General features: G+C 39.4%; 1 protein-coding gene across 3 annotated transcripts in view; it reads right to left on the bottom strand.

The window, feature by feature from the left end:
• The window catches only part of FBXL17 (F-box and leucine rich repeat protein 17), a 477,514-nt gene that overhangs the window by 11,570 nt on the left and 445,423 nt on the right, over nt 1-20,521 (bottom strand). The window contains exons 8-9 of one of the 3 annotated variants that reach the window (XM_057737814.1): nt 10,235-10,377; nt 9,344-9,888 (exon numbers count right to left, since the gene is read on the bottom strand). The exons of 1 other annotated variant lie outside the window; for it this stretch is intronic. In XM_057737814.1, coding sequence (XP_057593797.1) covers nt 9,703-9,888; nt 10,235-10,377 — 329 coding nt within the window. In that variant the 3' untranslated portion in view covers nt 9,344-9,702. Of the gene's footprint in view, nt 1-9,343; nt 9,889-10,234; nt 10,378-20,521 lie in introns of those variants that run through there. One more of the 3 variants, XM_057737820.1, reaches the window with a different exon arrangement.

The raw sequence follows: 20,521 nt of genomic DNA, 5'->3' as shown, positions 1-20,521 counted from the left end.
GAGGGCGCAGGTGGTTTCTGCACTCGGGAACCTGAGGCCGCCGTCTGAACTGCCATCACTCACCGGTAACAAGTGCCCACCCACCTCCCACACTGCCCACCACCTCAAACTCTGAGTCAGGGCTTCTGGAGGAAAGAAACTGTTGCTCCTACAGCGTGTTGGTCCATCTTGTTTCAAATATTCATCACTGCCTGAAACAAAAGGTATATTCTTTGAGTGTGGTACAAAGAGACTGGTTTCCTGTCCTTCCGTCTTCAGTTGGGCCTAGCCAAAGGAGGCAGCTGCCCGACCTTCCCCACAGCTAATGGAGGGGAAAGAGTCCCCTAAACCCAGTTCACACAAGGCAACCAGTGCTTCCTCAAGGACCATTCGAGAGGTGGGAGAGGACACACATGACTAAATGTTTAACATAATTTTAAGAAGAAAATGATTATCTTATTGGAGCCTAAAAGCCACCTGCTAAATACGGGCATCAGCTGATTACCCATCATGCACTCTGCCTCATGCACGCACCCCCTACCAAGAGCCTGAGGCCTTTAAGGATGTATTTTTTTATACAGAGGTAAGAAATATTACTCTTGGGTGGTGAAAAACTCATCTAAAAATCCCAAAGCATAGAAAGAGACAGATACTGAGAATGCAATGAACCTGACAGAGGCAGGCTCATAAATTCAGTCAACTTTGTCAAATGCAGTCATTCCATTTCAGAATCTGCAATGATTGGAAGTGCTATGCTCTGTCAATATCACAACAGGCTTGGCTTCATGCTGTCTCTTTCTCATGAAATGTGGGTTGCCTGTTAACACTAGCATCGCTTCTATTCACTTGAATTAGCACGGTGAGAAAGCTGCGAAGAACACGGGAGGATGAGGATCACAGAAACGCCTGCAGTGTTCAGTGAGAACTGGGGCTCACCAACCTGAAGCCTCTCATTAGAGATTAGTGTGACAGGAGTCCAACAACCAGACTGTCAGAGAGAAAAATCAGTGACATTTTCATTCCCTGTTTCACCAAGAAATGCTTCACCCAGAAGGATGTTTCAAGCCAAGTGGAAGCTCCAGGTACACAGTCTTGCACGGGACGTTCTCAGGCCACAAACCCATGGAATTGACCCATCATGCAAGTCTATACATTTCTGGTATAGACTTGCATGTGCAGTGCAGGTGAGAATCAAAACTGACATGTGTGGGGAACCAGGATGGAGAAAGACACATGGGGAGTCTTGGTGGCGCTCTAAATGATTCAGTAAAAGACTACTTGAGAAAACCTGGGTCCTAATAAGATAACTAACATTGTCACTAAGTGAGCGGTAAGTGTATTGTATTTATGGAACACATCTGTGTGTTTCTAAATTAAACTTGCAAAGTTAAGCTGAAAAACACAATTGAAGGAGAAGTCTCTCAGAATCAAAAATTATGTTTTCTTTTGTGCTTAATGGCTTTCTTGATTTCAGCTTTTATTTTCTTACATAAAGCCTAGGGCGGTGGTAATTACCAGTGGACACCTGATGAAAGAAAAAATCTCTAAAATCGAGTTTTCATCAGGTAGAATTTATGAATTTGACCTGCTTCTGAAAATAAGTTTATTAGCAGCAAAATTTATTCTACATAAAAGTGATAAGTCCGTAGATTAAAAACCTGAAAAACAAAGTGATATTTTGGCTTTCAAAAGAGAGACTCTACATACATCAGAGCATTTCAGGGTTAGGCTCTGAAGGATGCTGAGTCCTGTCACACAGAAGATGTCTGAACTCTGTCCTTGACTGACCGAACTCCTGAGGCTGCACTGAGAATCCCCCAGCTACAGGAAACTGGTATTAAATCCAAGGTGTCATCTTTCTTACTCATTTATTTATTTCCCCCTGCCTAGATACTTTTTATTCTCTATCAAATTACTCAGAGGCAGTGGGATCTAACGGTTTTCAAACTTGCTTTTGGCCACACAATACTTCTGCAAACCAAAGTAATAAATGAGTAAACAAACCAAATAAATAAACTAAGTGGATAAAGCAGTAAAAGTGGGGTTGCTCTGCCTGATGTTAGGTGCAAGGACCAGGCACCCTGGCCTCTTAGCCACTCTGTCATTCCTGGAGGCTCTGAGGAACCTCCTCGGAACCCTGGGGCCACACAGAACGCAGATGAGAAACACAATCCCCAATCCGTCTATCCATCATCCAACACATATTTGTTTAGCATCTGTTATGTACCAGCCACCGTGGTAGGGCCTGGCAACGTAATATAGACTAGGAACTCATGGATCTTGTATGCTAAGGAGGATGGGGGTCATGGGGACGAGAATGTAAGAATTCACCACCACTACAAGTAAGAGCTAGTATTCATTGCTTACTTCATGTAAGGAATTTTACACATAGTAACTCACTTAATTCTCTCAATAGTCTATGAGATAGGTGCTATTTTCATTTCCACTTTACAGATGAGGGAACAGACACACAGAGAAGCAGTATGGGAGGTGGAGATAGAAAAGCCGGGAGTGTGGCGACACTGAAGAAAAGAGAAAAGCATCCTCACTACAGAGGGAGTGGTGACCATGTGGATGCACTTGCTCAGAGATGGAGCACGTTGTGGTCAGAGAAATGGAAACTGGATTTGGTGACATACAAGTCACTGGTGACCTTGCAGAATAGAGACTGTATGGAGTGGTGCAAAGTAACGACAACTGTTCATAGTCAGTCCTTTTCAGGAACTGAACCATTGAGTGCCAGAAAGATAAAACTGTAGAGGACCATAGCTAAAAGCCACGTGGGACCAAAGTGAGGTGCTTCATGCAGAAGAAACAGAATTTTGGGTGCCATTTTGAAAAGTAACTTGCAGTCTGACAGCACTGTCACTGCCCATTTGCTTGTCTGTCTTCACCAGCAGGCTGCAGGTTCCTTCCCTGGTTTTTTCTGACCTGTCCCCTATTATAGTTACTAGAACACAGTAAGGAGCTCAATAAATATTTCTTGAATACATGGATACAATATATAATAAAAATTGGGGGCTGGGGGCGGAAGCTTAGGTTTTCTTTTGAAAAACCACTTGCCAAACAAAGTTTTCACTAGCCCCAGCATGGCAGGCCCCGGTAACACGCTGCTGAGTGGCCGGGCAACAGGGGCAGGCCGGGCCGGTTCCTTTCTAGTGGGCACCGTCCCCCAGGCTCCTGAGCCTCCGTAGGCTGCCCTTGTTTCTGCTTTGTGAAGTCAGGTGCTTAGGAGTTCTAGGATTTAATCTGAGCTCTGTTAAGAAAATGCTGTCACCTTTTCTATTCCTAAATTAGAAAAATAATATGATCCTGCAACCTAATGCTTTCTTATAGTTACTTAAACCAAATCAAAGTTCCAAGGAGATTATTTACTGCAAAGCAATGATGCTCCAGGGTGCCTTCGGGCAAACGCCAACATAACATGCTATTCACCCCACAGCACTTGGGGAACAGTAGGCCCCCTCCTTCCTCCTTTAAAAAAAAATTCACTATATATCAATCATATAACAGAAGTAAGCAAAACATAAGCAGTTACTTGCACACTCCCTTAAAAGCTTCCAGGGAGATGCTGTTTTTCTTGAAGAAATAAACCAGCCTGGGACTGACTTGTGGTCTGACTTACCAAGTCCTTACCCTCTCTGTTCACAAGAAAGGACTGAGCCCTGCTGGTCTCTAGGTTTCTTCTTCCTCTACAAGTCTGACTATAATTTAATGGGTCCTAATTATAAAAAAAAACAAAACTTTTTTTTTTTTTTTTTAAGAATTGTCGTCTGAGTCTCAGGAGCCTACTTCTTCTTTGTAAGATCTTAGCATGTGAATTTATATTCATGGCTAGAATATATGAACTAGGTAGTTCATATCCTGGTTAAATATCAGATAGGATTCCAGAGCAGCTGTATATATACGAATAAATAATAATGATAATAATAATAGTAGGTGACATTTACTGAATGCTTACGGATTACATGACATTAGGCTAAGTGCTTTATTGCAATATCTTATATAAACTCATAACAACCCTGTGGGGTAAATATTATCCCCATTTTTCAGACGGTAAAACAGGCTTTTAGAGATTAAGTTGTCCAAAGTCCCACAGAGAGTAAAGTGAAGGATGTAGAATTTGAAAACCTAGCAGTTTTGACACTAGTGCTCACCAATTTAACCTCTGTCATAAACTCCAAGCCAGTGTCTCTTGCTTTATTGCTTAAATACAGGAAAGGCCTTTCAGTTACCACTTTGTAGAAGTTTAGGTGAGGAGGGCTGGAAGAAGGGGAGATGGGAACTTGGCTAAAATGAGGTTGAGCGATAACCTCTGAATTTCAGCTGATGTGTTTTTCCCTGTTTCAATTACCAGGAATAATCAGGAGAGGGTTGTAAAAATGTGTTTTAAAGTGCTCCTATGTGGAAATCACTGGAAGAAACTGTTTTATCAGCAAAAGGAACAAGATGCTGATACTTCAAGTGAAGGACTTAAGTTCAGATTTTAGAGCCCCAGCCACACTTCCTCACCATTTTTCATCTCGCCTTTCTCCTGGAGCACACGGCAATACGGGCTGTTTGGGTAATGGTTATGTCTCCCATGACCTATAGGACTGCATGATCTGATACAGTCAGACCATGCCTGCCTTATTAGGAGAGAAGGTTTTGTTTTGTTTCTTCACTTTATTTTCTTTGTTAAGGCATATATTTGCAATTTAAAATTTTGGCTATGGGCAATCTGGAAACAGCTGTGGATACGTTATGGGGAGAGGGGAGTACCTGTAGGTACACACTTTGTTTCATGGCTGAATTGCTCCCCAAACAGTCCTGGACACAGTGCCCCACAAATTATTTTTCCCTTAAATTGATTTTTCCAGTTAGTTTTGTACATTAGTTACAGAGTCCTGTATTATTTTCCCCATTGGGCTTTCCTGCTCATGATTCCTAAGCAAGCTGATAAAAACTCCATTTTCTCCACAGACATCTTTAGGTTGTTGAGGCTTTCTCTGACCATAATTACTTCCTGAAAAATGCAGTGGTCAATTCTTCCTGAATATTTTTACATTAAATTGGGCACACAAAACCTGGCCCTTGATATTTTAAGGTTGCAAAACAGATTCCTGGCTTTAAAGAGCTGACTGGTTTCTATTACTTGCTTTCTGTATTGACTTCTCGTTGATTTGATTAAACCTCTCTACCATTTCAATGAGGAACTCTGTGTGAAAACAAGGATTTCTTATGACCTGAAGAAACCATTTCTTATTAAAAGAAATCATCTGTTTCATTCCTCAACTAAGTACTTCAGGAATTAGGGCAAGTGAGGAGAAAGGTGTTGGCAGAGGCAGTTTGATGAGAAATGAATTAATTTGATTATTTCCATGGTGTGGATCAATAATGGTCAGCCTCCAAACAGAGGCCTCTGGCCTGAAGGCAGCTGGACAATCAATAGGATAACACAGGGGGGGCTCTCCTCCCCCAGCAGCCTCTCTGATCTTTTCTGGGCAGACGCTTCACGCCTGTGTAATTCTAATTTATGTCAACTAGAAATCAAAGAAATTCCAAGAGGCTTTGGTCATAGGACATTGGGGTGGACCTTTCAAAATCTATTTGTGTCTATTCCTTAAGTAATGTGGCCCCCATGGCCCTCCTGGCGCCTCTACGGACCAAGGAGAGGCAGCTTCCCAGCAGAAGGGCTGCTACCTGCTCTGGGAAAAGGCAGAGGAGGGCAGTTAGGTAAATCGAGGTACCCTTTCTCCTTCCTATCTACAACTCTGCAGAAACATAAGAACTAATAGGCATTTTAAGCAAAATGCTTTGCCAAGAATGGCTCCCTCAATAACGCTCTTTAATGATACCCCAGACGCTGGCATTTTCAAATCAAATGAACAGTGTATAAAATTAGTTCTGCATGAAGTTAAAAAAAAAAAATAGAAAGTGAAAGGGAGCTTTTAAAAGCTCCAGCATTTCTTCATCCAACTGCTTTTCACAAGAGTTTGGCATTTGAGAATTGTTACATTTATGATGTTATTCGCTGCTCATAATGCAGGCCCTCTGTCTCCAAACTTCTGTATTAACACACGCTGCAGAGGTTTCCACCACGCCATTTTATCACTCAGGTTTCCCAAACCAGCCAGGCTGCCTCTGGCGAGGTCTGGTTTCTCAGCCAATACCATGTCACTGGGCCCCCTCCCTTTTCATCAACCTTGTTACCCCAAACATTTTTCATTAACCTTGAACACTGCATTTCCATTTGCCCTACAGCTTTCCCAGGAATTTTTTTTTTTGTCCTTTTTAGTTTTGTTCTCCATCCAAACTGCCATGTAAGAAGTGAGGAAAATATATTATTAGAAGGAACAGATCTGTATAGAATCTAAAATTCACTGAAGTTGTGAAAATGATTTCTGTGACCAAAGTCACTGACTGTCTATAACTGTGGAAAGCAGAAAAAACATATTGCTCTTATTAGAGAGTCCCATTTGTTATACAAGTAGTTTTAACTAAATCACCAAATAAATGTGTGTTAAGTTGATAGGTGATTTCGGGTCAACTCTAATTCCCAAGGTCAAGTAAGCCTTTGAACAGTCTTTAAGAATATAAGTTCAACCCAATTCATCAAAGCCGTCTCACACAGCGTTTTCTTCTCTGGGTTCTTACAATGCACTAAAGTTTAGGAGATTAAGTGGCGTCGGCTTCAAAACCCAGAGTAATGCCTCTAACGTGCTTATCCATCCAGCACTCGGAAAAGCTACTCAAACAGGGGCTTCTTAATGCGCTTCCTAATTTTACAAGTGTGCGGGGAATGCTGCATTTGTCTAAAAGCTGGAGGACTCCTTCCTAGAAGTCACCAATGCTGCAGCCAGACAAATTTACTGCTGTTTAGCTTAGACACTGTCTGATATCTAAGTACATGTTGCTTTCATCTGCAAAGAATACATTTAATGTTTCTCATCTGTTCTTTGTTTACCTAATGAAAGAGTGAGAAAGAAAAACAGGAAAAACATTTTTTTTTTTCACAAAAGATACAATGCATTTTGTTATTTAATTCTTCAAAAGCTCAAGTGAGGAAAAAAGCAGACATTTGGTAAAGTATAGCTTCTGAATCAAATATAAGTGGCCCCAAGTGAAAGAAAATATAATTTGCCTTCAATATTTCTGAGACCCTCAGGATCGCAGAACACAAGCCCTGGGACACACAGATACCACAAACCCCGTCTCTCTCCAGTGCAGGGATCCCACCAACAACATGCCTGACAAGGGGGCCAGCTGTAGAGACCATTGAGGTCTCTTGCCCCCTTCTTTGGCTCCAGTTGGTGTGCAGAGAGGGGAAAGAGAACTCCAATGAACAAGTTTTTAGTGGTTAGCAGATTAGGCTAAGGTACAGGGAGAAGAGTAATAGGCCCAAATTAATTTTGTTCTTTAATTCTTTGTTGGCACAGATGACCACACTGAGATAACGGACAGTGACTCTTTGTCTCTGTATCCTAATCACAATTTCGCTGTTTCCTGTTTCTATTCTGTTCTTTCCCCACTACTTTTCTTATCCTAGCCACTAGACCTCCAGGGAGCCACGTCTCCATTATTTTCCTTAATACTTCCTTTTTGTTTCCTTACTTATTTGTTTTATCTTCAACTCACCCTTTTCTCCTACTGCAAATCTTTCTTCAGCCTATGCCTGGATTAGTAAGTTGATTCCAAATACACTGTCCCACAGACACGTTAGTTTTCCTTCGTAAAGTGTGTTAAAAAATGTAATTATTGATATGTTTGTGTAGAAAATAATAATCTTAAATTTAAGTGAGAAAAAAGTAAAAGGGCAACATCTTCTCTAATCTAATTTCTTTTCTCTTAAAAAATTTCCTTTCAAAATGGAACAGCAGGCAATACAGTTTTTTCTCATTTGGAAATTCAAGTATCAAAGCACAGGTCAACATGATGATGGTAAGAACAGTCACTAACACTGAGCATTTTATACACAACAAGCATCGCTCTAAGGGCTTGATATATGTTCACTCTTAAATGCTCACAGCACTTCTACAAGACAGGTACAGTTATCACCCTCACTGTATAAATGAGGAAGCAAAGCAGCGAGAGGTTAAATAACTGCCCAAGAGGACAAAACTAAGTGCCGAGCCCAGATCTGAACCTGAACTTTGGCTCCCGAGTCCATGTCCTCAACCAACGTGTTTTCTTTGCTATTCACAGCTTCCTCTGAATCTTGATAGAAATTGAGAATCTGGAGATGGACAGCGTCATATAAATGTCGAAGACAGAAGAGCTACTCACACTAGATTTCCATCCAACTAAATCAACCAGCAGGCTTTTAAGTGCATGGCTTTATGTGCATTTTGTGTGTGGTTTGGAAACTTCTGTCCTCACAGAACCTCCCGTGTTTGGCCCTGAGCTGCCCTAAGCCTGAGAGCGCCAGACAGCAGAGCTGGGCTGCACTGCAGCAGGCTGTGGTCAGACAGCGTGGTGTGAGAGCCAGCGGGTGCTCAGAGCTGCGGGCTGGTTGGAGAAAGGATTCAGAGGCCACCTGAGGAAAGGGCTAGAGCCCTCAGGGATTACTGCTCATCACAACTGTGCTCTGATATCATTTTGGACTAATTTGCATTTAGGTAGAAAAGGATCCATTCCTTATCTGAAAATTGGCAAAATGCTGGTCAGAAAATATGTCTGGAATAATCTTCTGCACTGACTGGAACACATATTTCTACAATTCATCTCTGAAGGTGAAGTGATCTCAACAAACCTGAAGAGTATGGACTAGAAACATGGTGACTTCCGGAACGGTTGTGGATACAAAGATACATTTCGAATGCACACATTTTGGTATCTTTGCTTAGGTAGTTCTCATGTAGCAATTCCTTCTGGTAGCAGCCGGGGAGCTCTGCTGTCACTGTTTAGTGTTTCTAGAACACTCTGCCTATTGTGGACCCTTTCATTTGTTTTAAAAGAAGTCATTTTAAAGTGACAGGGTTAGTAGCAGGGTTAGGTTAGTTAGTAGTGAAATCTGAGGGAAACTTGCAACCCCTGGGTCTGTGCTGTTGCTTAGTAACAAAGTCAGTCAGCTTTCCAGGCTGGGCTGAGAATATATAATAAAATCTCTCTAAACATAACTAACTGGCAAAAGCCTAGTATAAGTTGGGATTGTAAAGCATTTGGAGAAAAGAAGTAGGTCAATTAACAAAAATGACAAAGCACACAAAGATCTTGGGTCACTCTTCTTATTTGCCCCTAAATTTGCTACATTTAGAAAATGCATGTCCTTTGAGAGGCAAATAATATTTGGTTTCACTCTCTTTTGCTAGATTTGTCCCTAATCACCAATTGCAAAAGTAGCACACACCTGAAAATTATTACATGATGCCAGCACTTTCGGAGCAAGTATGAGGTGGGTCTTTTCCAAAGACGCACCCCCTTGCCTGGAGACAGCCCCCAGGGTATGCCACGGGCACCGGACACAGACTTGAAGATCTGGGGTAAAGTCTTGGATGAGTGGCCGTGCGCCAGTGCCTAGTCTTTCTGAGCCTCTATTTTCTCCCCTTCACAGTATAGATGATTACTTCCTAGACTTGTTATAGGGGAAAACATAAAAGTGACAAAGGGGAAGGCACCTCTGTAATGCCTGGTTATCAATACAGGTTTTGATCATCTTTATTAAATGCAGTACAATTTCTCAAACTCATGCTCACGTCTCTGGCCAGCTCCACTGACCTTCTGTGGGGCCTCTGGGACCACTTCTCAACATGTGTGAAAAGTGGAGCCTGAAGTGTTGGAGAGAGGCGAATTTCCACATAACATTCCCTCACTGGCCCTTTCTTGTCCCCAAATGGCCAGGATATATAGATGTTGAGCGCTGAAATCCCACACTTCGGATTGCGACAAAACAGCTTGGCACTGTGCTTTCCATCTTACTGTTGCAGGAAACTTGGAACCCAGAACGGAATTTCACTGTTAGACCGTGCACATTGCAGCGTGCCACGCAAACAGTTTTAATTGTGGTCCACGGACTGACGGATAAGAAGCCAACATCTAAGCTGCGTGTGTGTGTGATTGTTTTTTCTTTCTGCATAAGCACAAAATTCATTTTTAAACAGAGAAATTCAAAAATAATCTCAGATTAGTTTAGAAAACTGGGCATCTTACAAGGCATAGCTATGACAGTATATGTGTGTGTACACAAACATATATACATAGGGAGAGAGGAAGAATATAGTATCAAGCTATTAACTACACTGATACGTAGAAAAGAAACTTGATAGGCAACTCTTACTTTATCACATCTCATCAGCCCCAAATATCTTAGAGACTTGCTGCTCTGAGCAATCAGGGTGGCTCCTTGGTCTGTAATTTCTTTACACCATCCGACATCCACGGTCTCTATTGTCATGCTGTATCGCCCAATGGCTATCAGTGCTGCAAGGAGGGACAGAGAGGGAGAAAGCAAGCATAAATGTTAGCAGCGTAAGGGATCTCTGCCTTATTGTGACTATTTCTCCCATTTTCTCACTAAATTTGTTCCTGAAATGTTGTGTGTAAATGAATGTTTTGTAAACAAAATTCAATTTAAAATGCTTTAGGAAAGCTTGCCCTACGACAAACCGTTTCACAAAGTGAATAATCATTCCATGATTTCCCTTTCATTGGAACATAACCTTTTATCATTTTTACTCATTACAAGGTTACCTGTACTTCCAAACATTCCTATCTGCAGAATGCATAAATTAAATGAATTACACATATAACATTACAGAAAACCCCCAAGTAGTAATTAAATTTTACCCAAGATAACTTTAAATTTTTTTAAAAAGAAAAACCCATATAAACAGCATTTTGAGGTGTGTTATACTGCATATGAATTTCTTTACCAATTGGCATATTTTTTTTCCCATCTGTTCATGATCTGTAAAATGTAAGAGCAGATAATATTTTTCATGTTAGTCCTTCTTGGGACCACTAGGAATTGAGTACCTTATACACACAGTTGAATTTAATTGGTGCTATGCTAGAGCACAGTAAAGGGAATGCAGATTCACAGAAAGGTGAATTTCCTCACCATATCAGAAGTCTTCCTTCTATTAACATATGAAATGAAGCCTGTCATCTGAACACTATGACAGTATCTTTCGTCTTCTTGACTGTTTAGCACTGTACCACTACTGATGTGCAGAGGCTTATCCCATAATCTATGATGTGAGCTACTTATCAGTGCAAAGCTCCATAACCTATCTCCCTGTCAGAGCAACCAGTGAACTTGGCTCTTTGCTACAGGCTTCTGATTAAATAGATGTGTACACCTCTACATTTGCAGCACAGAAAAACAGATTTCGATACCTCCAGCCAGAAAAAGTTAACGGTGCATTGGTTTGTAAATGAAAACTCTGAAAACAATGCCACTAATATTAAAAAGGAATAATAAACTGTTTGCTAATTATTTCCTCATTCTAAGATAGGATGAGTTGATTTCTGTGACATTAACGGCGGATGATATTTTCCAATTGATTAGATTGATAAGAGCAGAGTGAATTATTCATGTAAATAAACGTTAACTCTTACAGCCTGCTTAAAAAAACACTTAGCAAAATCTCTTTGCTGATTAATTATCTCAGTAATTTCTTTTAAGTAGAAAACTCATGCGCATGCATTCAAGTATCAAAGCACTCCTAAGCAGACAGATATTTAAAGTTTATAAAAATAATAAGGATCCCAGTGAAAATGATATAAAGAAAAAAAATTCCTGGAAGTTCCTCATGCTATCAATTTGTTGATGTTCTCATCTGTGCACATGCTATTTTCACATTTAGTTTTCCGAAGAGTGGGGTGGACCGGGGGGATCTGCCAACGGCTTGCTGAATGGTCAGGGTGGTATTTTCGGGTAGAATAAGCAATATACCAGGTCAATCGCACAAGTGTTCCTGACCTAAGAAAACTTATCTCTGATGTTGTCATAAATTTCATTGGTTATGATATCCTGAGGATCTCTTATGATAAAAGAAGTAGAAGGTACAAAAAGAAATTCCTTTCAATACAAAGTGCTCAAACTGTGATTTCAAAAGATGGAGCACAAGATGCAGGATGACCCCACATTGGTGGACTGTGTATTTTCATTGAGGTTTGAGGCTAGAACCTGAAAACCCTGCACTGTCCAGAAAACAGTAACTCATATGATCTGTGGAGTTTCCAGAAGCTGCTTGATAAGCAAATGAAGAATTAATAGCTACTGATTCTAGGTACTAAAATCACTAGTGTGTGGTATTTTCCTTTTTTTTACTTTGTTGTCCAAATTAAAACAAACAGTAAATAAGACAACTAAAGATAAATCAAGGTATTCAGTTTTTGCTTTGCCATGGTCCTATTTACTGAAGTAAGAATTACATTTTACTTTTCCTTAACTCATTCATTTATGCAACAAACACCTCCCGAGCACTCACTCTAGAGCATTTTCTCCAGCACTTATGGACTATCAATGTGCTAGGCAGTGGGCTAAGAATTTTAGGTGCATTATCTCATTTAACGCTCACAGAAACCTTACAAAGTCTTATTGTTAGTTCCATTTTAAAGATCAGGAAACTGAGTCACAGAATGATGGAACAGCTTTCCCAGTATCATAAGACAGTAAGTGGGGGAGTAGATAGGAAACTGAGAGTCCCTCTCAGCCCTGAATGCACATCAGATCTGCTAATTGAGAATCCTGGGCCCAGGCATCTGCCAATTCCAACATGCTGCACTGCTGGCGTGTGGAACTGTGGTGTGACGCGCCTGACCTGTGGCTCCTGGAGATAGAAAGGTTCACAGAACTCAGAAGCCGGTTCAGTAGGGGTGGGGGTGGGGGTGGGGGTGGGGGAGGGAGGGTTGGGTGGAAATGAGGAACAACCCAGCAAAGAGTCACAACACAATGTGACATTCCCCATCTCTTCCCATCCCTAACTTCTCACTTTTCAGATCTTGAGTCAAAGGTCAGCTTCTCAGAACCGATCACCCTGTCATTTCTGCTATTGGAAAAGTTACTATTTATTTGTTTAATTATGTACTTTTTTTGGTAGCTCTTATGTACTTCTCCCATTAGAATGACAGTTCCTATTCACTGGTGTATCCCCAGCATCTAGCATACACCTGGAAGAGAGTCAGTTCTTAAAGATATTAGTTGAACACATCAATGACTATAATGTGGTTAGGTCTATTACAGAGGCATGCCAAGGGGCATGGGAGCCCCTCACTCTTCAGGAGAGGAGAATGATCAAGGGAGCCCTCATGGAAGAGCTGAGCTAGGTCTTGAGGGATGAGTGAGGACTGTCCAGAAAAACAAAAGATGTGAGGGCTAGTATGTCAGGCTAAGGAAACAGCGTGTGTAAGAGGACAGAGATGCGAAGGGACAGGGGAGCTTCAGGTCATTCTATGTGGCTGAATGAGGCTGAAACAAAAACAAGTACAAGGAAGTGGCAGATTTATTCCCAGAAATATTCATTCAATGATTAGTAGCATTGGGGTTGGCATAAGAGATACAAAGAGTAGCAAAAATAAGCAGAGTCCTTGATGTCATGAAGCCCATATTCTAGAAGGAGAGATCATTATGCAAAACTAATTCCTTATCCCAAAGCAATTTCAATACACTTTTTAATGCACTAAGTGTAACTAATAAAGTTAAATATTAAAAATTTACACAAATTCAAAGGTGTAATTCAGAAACATGTGCTGATCAAGGATATACATTAACTCACTAAAAGGCATTTCTAGAGGCATACACAGTGACTGAAAGACATGAGCATAGATGTAGTTAATTTTGATGAAGAAACTGTTTCTAGGAATCTATTCTGAAAATATACTTCTAATTATACAAAACTACACATATACAAGTTTATTCATTAAAGCATTGATTGTAATTGCAGAATAATGGAAACAGCCTAATGCCCATACAAAGGAGAGTGGTTAAATAAACTATGTCACGTCCTCACAACTGAACACTATGAAGCTTTTTAAAAAAATGAATGAGGCAAGATCACTATTCAAGAACTTCCAAATCATTCAGTGAAAAAGGCAAAGTGCAAATGAATTTACATGATGTGCTACCACCATGCAAAAGACAATACAATTAAAACAACAGCAACAACAACAACAAACCCCCATGAATCTGCTCATTTGTGAAAAAGGAACATGTGAAAGATACACCAGCAACTACAGAGACTGTTTAACTATAGGGGCTGGTGGGAAAGGGGGCATGGAACGTGGAGGTGCGGGTCAGAAGGGACAGACACTTCTTGGAATATCTCTTTGGCTATAGCTTTGACTCTCTGAACCATAGTAATGCTTTACATACCTCCCAAAATAAAAATTAAAACCAACCGGAACTGAAGTGGAATACCAAGAGTAACAAATGAACCTGATTGTGTTACAAATGAACACCATGACCGGGACAAATAATATAATCACACTGAAGGGGATGCGAATTAAGAATTAAGTCGCTTTGGAAAACATGATTTTGACTGGATATTGTAAAGTGAAAACCAAAAAGAACTGTCAGCAAATACGGCACTCTAGTTAGGAAATCTATTTCGCGCAGGGGTATGAGTTAGTGAGTCAGTAACTACTTTATGCATAATCTAGGATTATAAATAATGAGAGTCAGTCTTTTCACTGTTAGAGAATGAAGTTACAAGCAAGAAAATGGGAGAGGCTTATAATGAACCTTGTGGTATTGAACTGGAATCATAGATATTAGAATGAACTCATGTTTTTTTATACACACATTACAGAAAAATACATACAGAAATAACTAATAAATATGATGTACGTGCATGCATGCATGGCTTGGTATACGTACATGTATTTCCTAGCTTTTTCTGCTGGGGGGAACCAGGAGCAAGGGCACCCCACTAGCAGTGATCTGCTAGCATCCAGATCTTGGTTTCTAAATACCATTCTCCAATAAAGTTAATAAAAGGAATCAGGGCTTCTTAGAAAAACAGTTGATTCTAGAAGTGGGGCAGGGAAAACAGAAGATGATTCTGGGATATCTTGTGATCGTAGAAAAAAGAAGTGCTTAAAAAAGAATGAGGGTACATCAAAAGGACAGAGAATCCAATCAGAAGGAGCTGCCAATGGCCACAGCTGGAACAATTTGAGCAGCAAAATAAATAATGATAGTATTGGATTATAATTCAGAAAATTGAATAAGCAATTACAGGTTCGTATTGATACAAATAAATATCATGTCACTGTTCACAGATGACATGATATTATACATAGAAAATCCTAAAGATGCCACCAGAAAACTACTTGAGCTAATCAATGAATTTAGTAAAGTTGCAGGATACAAAATTAACACACAGAAATCTCTTGCATTTCTATACATCAATAATGAAAGATCAGAAAGAGAAATTAAGGAAACAATCCCATTCACCATTGCAACAAAAAGAATAAAATACCTAGGAATAAACCTAACCAAGGAGGTAAAAGACCTGTACTCAGAAAACTATAAGACACTAATGAAAGAAATCAAAGAAGACACAAACAGATGGAGGGACATCCCATGTTCTTGGATTGGAAGAATCAACATTGTGAAAATGACTATGCTACCGAAAGCAATTTACAGATTCAATGCAATCCCCATCAAATTACCAATGGCATTTTCCACAGAACTAGAACAAGAAATTTTGCGATTTGTATGGAAACGCAAAGGACCCCGAATAGCCACAGCAATCTTGAAAAGGAAAGATGGAGTTGGTGGAATCAGGCTTCCTGACTTCAGGCTATATACTACAAGGCTACAGTGATCAAGACAGTATGGTACTGGCACAAAAACAGAAATATAGATCAATGGAACAGAATAGAAAGCTCAGAGATAAACTATAGTTGACTAATCTATGACAAAGGAGCCAAGGATATACAATGGAGTAAAGGCAGCCTCTTCAATAAGTGGTGCTGGGAAAACTGGACAGCTACATGTAAAAGAATGAGATTAGAACACTCCCTAACACCATACACAAAAATAAACTCCAAATGGATTAAAGACCTAAATGTAATGCCAGACACTATAAAACTGCTAGAGGAAAACATAGGAAGAACACTCTTTGACGTAAATAACAGCAAGATCTTTTTTTATCCACCCCCTAGAGTAATGGAAATAAAAACAAAAATAAATAAGTGGGACCTAATGAAACTGCAAAGATTCTGCACAGTAAAGGAAACTATAAGCAAGACGAATAGACAACCCTCAGAATGGGAGAAAATATTTGCAAACGAATCAACAGACAAAGGACTAATCTCCAAAATATATAAACAGTTCATGCAGCTCAATATCAAAAAAACAAGCAACCCAATCAAAAAATGGGCAGAAGACCTAAATAGGCATTTCTCCAAAGAAGACATACGGATGGCCAAGAGGCACATGAAAAGCTGCTCAACAGCACTAATTATTAGAGAAATGCAAATCAAAACGACAATGAGGTATCACTTCACACCGGTCAGAATGGGCATCATCAGAAAATCTACAAACAGTAAATGCTGGAGAGGGTGTGGAGAAAAGGGAACGCTCTTGCATTGCTGGTGGGAATGTAAATTGATACAGCCACTATGGAGAACAGTGTGCAGGTTCCTTGCAAAACTAAAAATAGAGTTACCATATGACCCAGTAATCCCACTGCTGGGCATATACCCAGAGAACACCATAATTCAGAAAGACACATGCACTCCAATGTTCATTGCAGCACTATTTACAATAGCCAGGACATGGAAACAACCTAAATGTCCCTCAATAGATGAATGGATAAAAAAGATGTGGTACATATATACAATGGAATATTACTCAGCTGTAAAAAGCAAGGAAACTGGGACATTTCTAGAGACATGGATGGACTTGGAGACTGTCATACAGAGTGAAGTATGTCAGAAAGAAAAACAAATACCGTATATTAACACATATATGCGGACTATAGAAAAATGGTACAAATCAACTGGTTTGCAAGGCGGAAATAGAGACACAGATGCAGAAAACAAACATATGGACACCAAGTGGGGAAAGCGGGGAGGGTTGGGGGGGAATGAATTGGGAGATTGGGATACCAAATTGTATGCTCTAAATATATGCAGTTTACTGTATGTTAACTGTATCTCAATAAAAGTTCTAAAAAATAAATAAATAAATAAATAGCCAAGGAAGGGCACCTTACAGAAGAATTCCAATTACTAAATGCATAAGGAATAAGGGAAATTAAAAAAAAAACATTATCAGGTGAAGACCACAGTAATAATTATTGCAGGCAAGATACACCAATGGATGCTAAAAATCAGTGAGTGAGAGTTTGAGATGAAACAAAATATTGGCACAATGCCAAAGATATTTATGAACTATCAAAAATTGTAACTTTATAGCCAAGAGACCCAGCAGAAACCACCTTATGCAAATGATCAAGGTTAACATCACCAGTAATAACATATATAGACATAATGTATCACCTGATCACATTTGCAGTATTCTCACCAAAGCAAATAATCTCAATCTACTCATAAGAAAACATCACACAAACCCAAAGTGAGAAACATTCTATAAATAATCCACCAGCACTCATCAAAATGGTCAAGATAATGGAGTATAAGAAAAGAATGAGGAACGGTCACAGATTGGATGAGTCTAAGGAGACATGACAACTAAATGTGGGATCCTGGATTGAATCCTGGACCAGACAAGAAAATCAGGGAAAAATCTGATGAAATTCAAATAAGATTTGTAGCTTAGTTAATCTTATTGTTTCCAGTTAATTTCCTAGTTTGATAATTATACTATGGTTATATAAGTTGTCAGCATTAGAGGTAGCTGGGGGAAGAGAATACATGAACTCTACTATTTTTGAAACTTGTCTGTAAATCTAAAATTATTTGAAAACAGAAAAAAACATGGATAAGCTAATAAGACACACCAAGTGAATGAACTAAGTAGAGAACTAAAATTTTCTAAGCGAAAGCAGGTATTATTTTTACACTGTAAGATCTGACACATAAATGTTAGAACTAAAAATACGTTTTCTTCCTCCTAGGAGAAAGATTAGTCACATGCGTGCATTAACAAGTGACCTGCATGTACCATTTCGTCCTTTCCAGTTCTATCTGCTGTGGATCTATGTACCTGTAACAAAATCAGAAGAAATGCCCTAGTGCTTGAAAGAATTAGGGTTAAAATTTAACAGTAGGATTAACATCTTTCATGTAATACTTGGATAAAAGCCATTTGCAAAGAAATTTCTTGGCACGGATACAAAGAGATAAATATGAAAAGTGCTCTTCTTTGTGGAAGCCACAGAAGTTCCAAAAACAAAGGAACGGCACTTTTAGAGACATTTGTCGTTGTGTGACGGTCTCTGCAAAGGCTTCCTCTACCCTGCAGGGACTATAGCAGCGGCTCCTAGCCCTGGCAGTTCAGGAGAATCACAGGTGCCTAGAAAAAGTACAGATGCCCGAGTCCCACCCCTGGAGATTCTGATTCAGGACAAGCTATAAAAGCTCTTGTGATCCCAATGTGCAGTCAGGGCTGAGAACCACTGGAATAGAACAACCTACAACTCAGGCAAAGTCAGTCAACTAAAAACAAAAGAACTCATTTTTAAGGATATAAATAACTTCTGTGCTCTGATATTTTAAAACAACTTTGCCTCTCAAACAGTCCTGACTTCTTGTACATAATCCAATGCTTTTAATCCCTTTATCTCTAATTTATAGCCTTCCTTCCACTTTTACACATTATTATGTTCCTCCCATTATTATGTAGTAAACCGAACAGTGACTATACCCTATAATATTTTTCCAAGTTGTTCTTTTTTTGTAAGTATTTTCCTTTACTTCATCGTATTTATTTAAATTTCTAATGCAGCACTTATCAGAGTTTGTTTCATATTAGATTTACCAACACGCCTGTCTTCCCACTAGATTGTAAAGTCTTTGAAGCAGCAAACGTCAGGAGTGCTCTCCTAGGACCCCTGAATCTCTGAAAACCAAGTCTCACTCATTTTTTATAGTTTTAATATTTTTTTGGATGTATAACATATACATAGAAAATTGTGCAAATTCTCAAGGTACAACCTGATGAATTTTGACAAAGTTAACACAGCTGTGTAACAGTATCTGGACCGAGAAACAGCACGACCAGTATCCCTAAAGTACCTTCATCCTCATCCTGAATCCAGTCACTACTATGCCCCCAAAAGGATAGCCACTATCTTGACCTCCCATCACACAGACTAGTATACTTGTTTTTGAACTTCATACAAATAGAGTCAAATACTCACACTTGTTTCTGGTTTTTTTAGCTGTCCATTATGTTAGCGAGATTCATCCACACTGCTATGTGTACTGGTAGTTCGTTCATTCTCAATGCTGAAAAATATTCCATTCTATTACAGATGGACATCTGGGCTGTCTCCACTTTTTGGCTATTAGGTATAACACTGCTATGAACATGAGCGTACATATCTTTGTGTGAACATATGTTCTCACTTCGTTTGGGTAAATACCTAAGAGTGGGATTTCTGGGTCATATGGTTAAGTTTATGCTTAACTTCCTAAGAAACTGCCAAAACGTTTTCCAAAGTGGCTATACCATTTTGCACTCCCACCGGTAATATATGAAAGTTCCAATGACTCCATATCCTTGCCAATACTTGGTAATGTCTGTCTCTTTAATTATAGCCACTGTAGCGGGTATGAAGTGGTGCCTAATTGTGGATTTTAATTTTCATTTCCTTAAGAACTAATCATGTTTTGCATCTTTTCATGGTGTCATACATTTTTTAAAAATCCTAACTTAATGCCTCTATCCTTGCAAGTACTCAGTAGATATCTATTAAATTAAATTGATGAAGAGGGAAAGCACATAGAAAATTTTTCTATTATTAGACTATAGCAGAGACTAGCTTTCTAGACAACAGATAATTTTCCACGTAATTTGAAGGAAACTACCGGTAAAATAAACTTAGTCTATCCTCTGGAAACATGAAAAGTCTTGAAGTTTCTTAAAATAAGAAAACAAACTCAGGGAAAAAAAGGTTATATATAACTGTCAAAATGCTCATTACTTCTGGAAATTTCAAAGACTGTGGAGTATGCTTTACTTAGGAACTCTAAATCTCTATAAATCAAGTGAAAAATAAATCCATATGAAAATTATCCAACAATGGTGGATAACATTAGAGTGGAAACTCTGAATTGTGCTAGAATTTTCAAGATGCTGCACATCAGGCATTTATTTTACATAACGCTGCTTGCTGAGTTCAGAATAGCAAAACACAAATACTGTCTGACTCACAAAGGGAGCAAGCTGGCAGTGGCCCTTGACCTTTCTGGGAGGAGGCTCTCTTGCCCTATATATCCTGAAACAGAAATGCAAACATTATTTATAGGCTGTGTCTGCTTTCCTTCCTATGAGATAAACAAGTTGGCAGAAAAGTAAGAGTTCAAGTGAAGAAATTTTTTTAATAGAGGTCTTTTGATGCGTCAAGAGTGAGGATAAGTATTTTTCCCACTTTACCCCTTCTTAATTATTTTTATTTTAATGCAGAAGGATACAAATCTGATT

This window comes from Hippopotamus amphibius, chromosome 1, assembly GCF_030028045.1.
Source record: "Hippopotamus amphibius kiboko isolate mHipAmp2 chromosome 1, mHipAmp2.hap2, whole genome shotgun sequence".
NCBI lineage: Eukaryota > Metazoa > Chordata > Mammalia > Artiodactyla > Hippopotamidae > Hippopotamus > Hippopotamus amphibius.
This window is presented reverse-complemented; position numbering and strand designations above follow the sequence as displayed.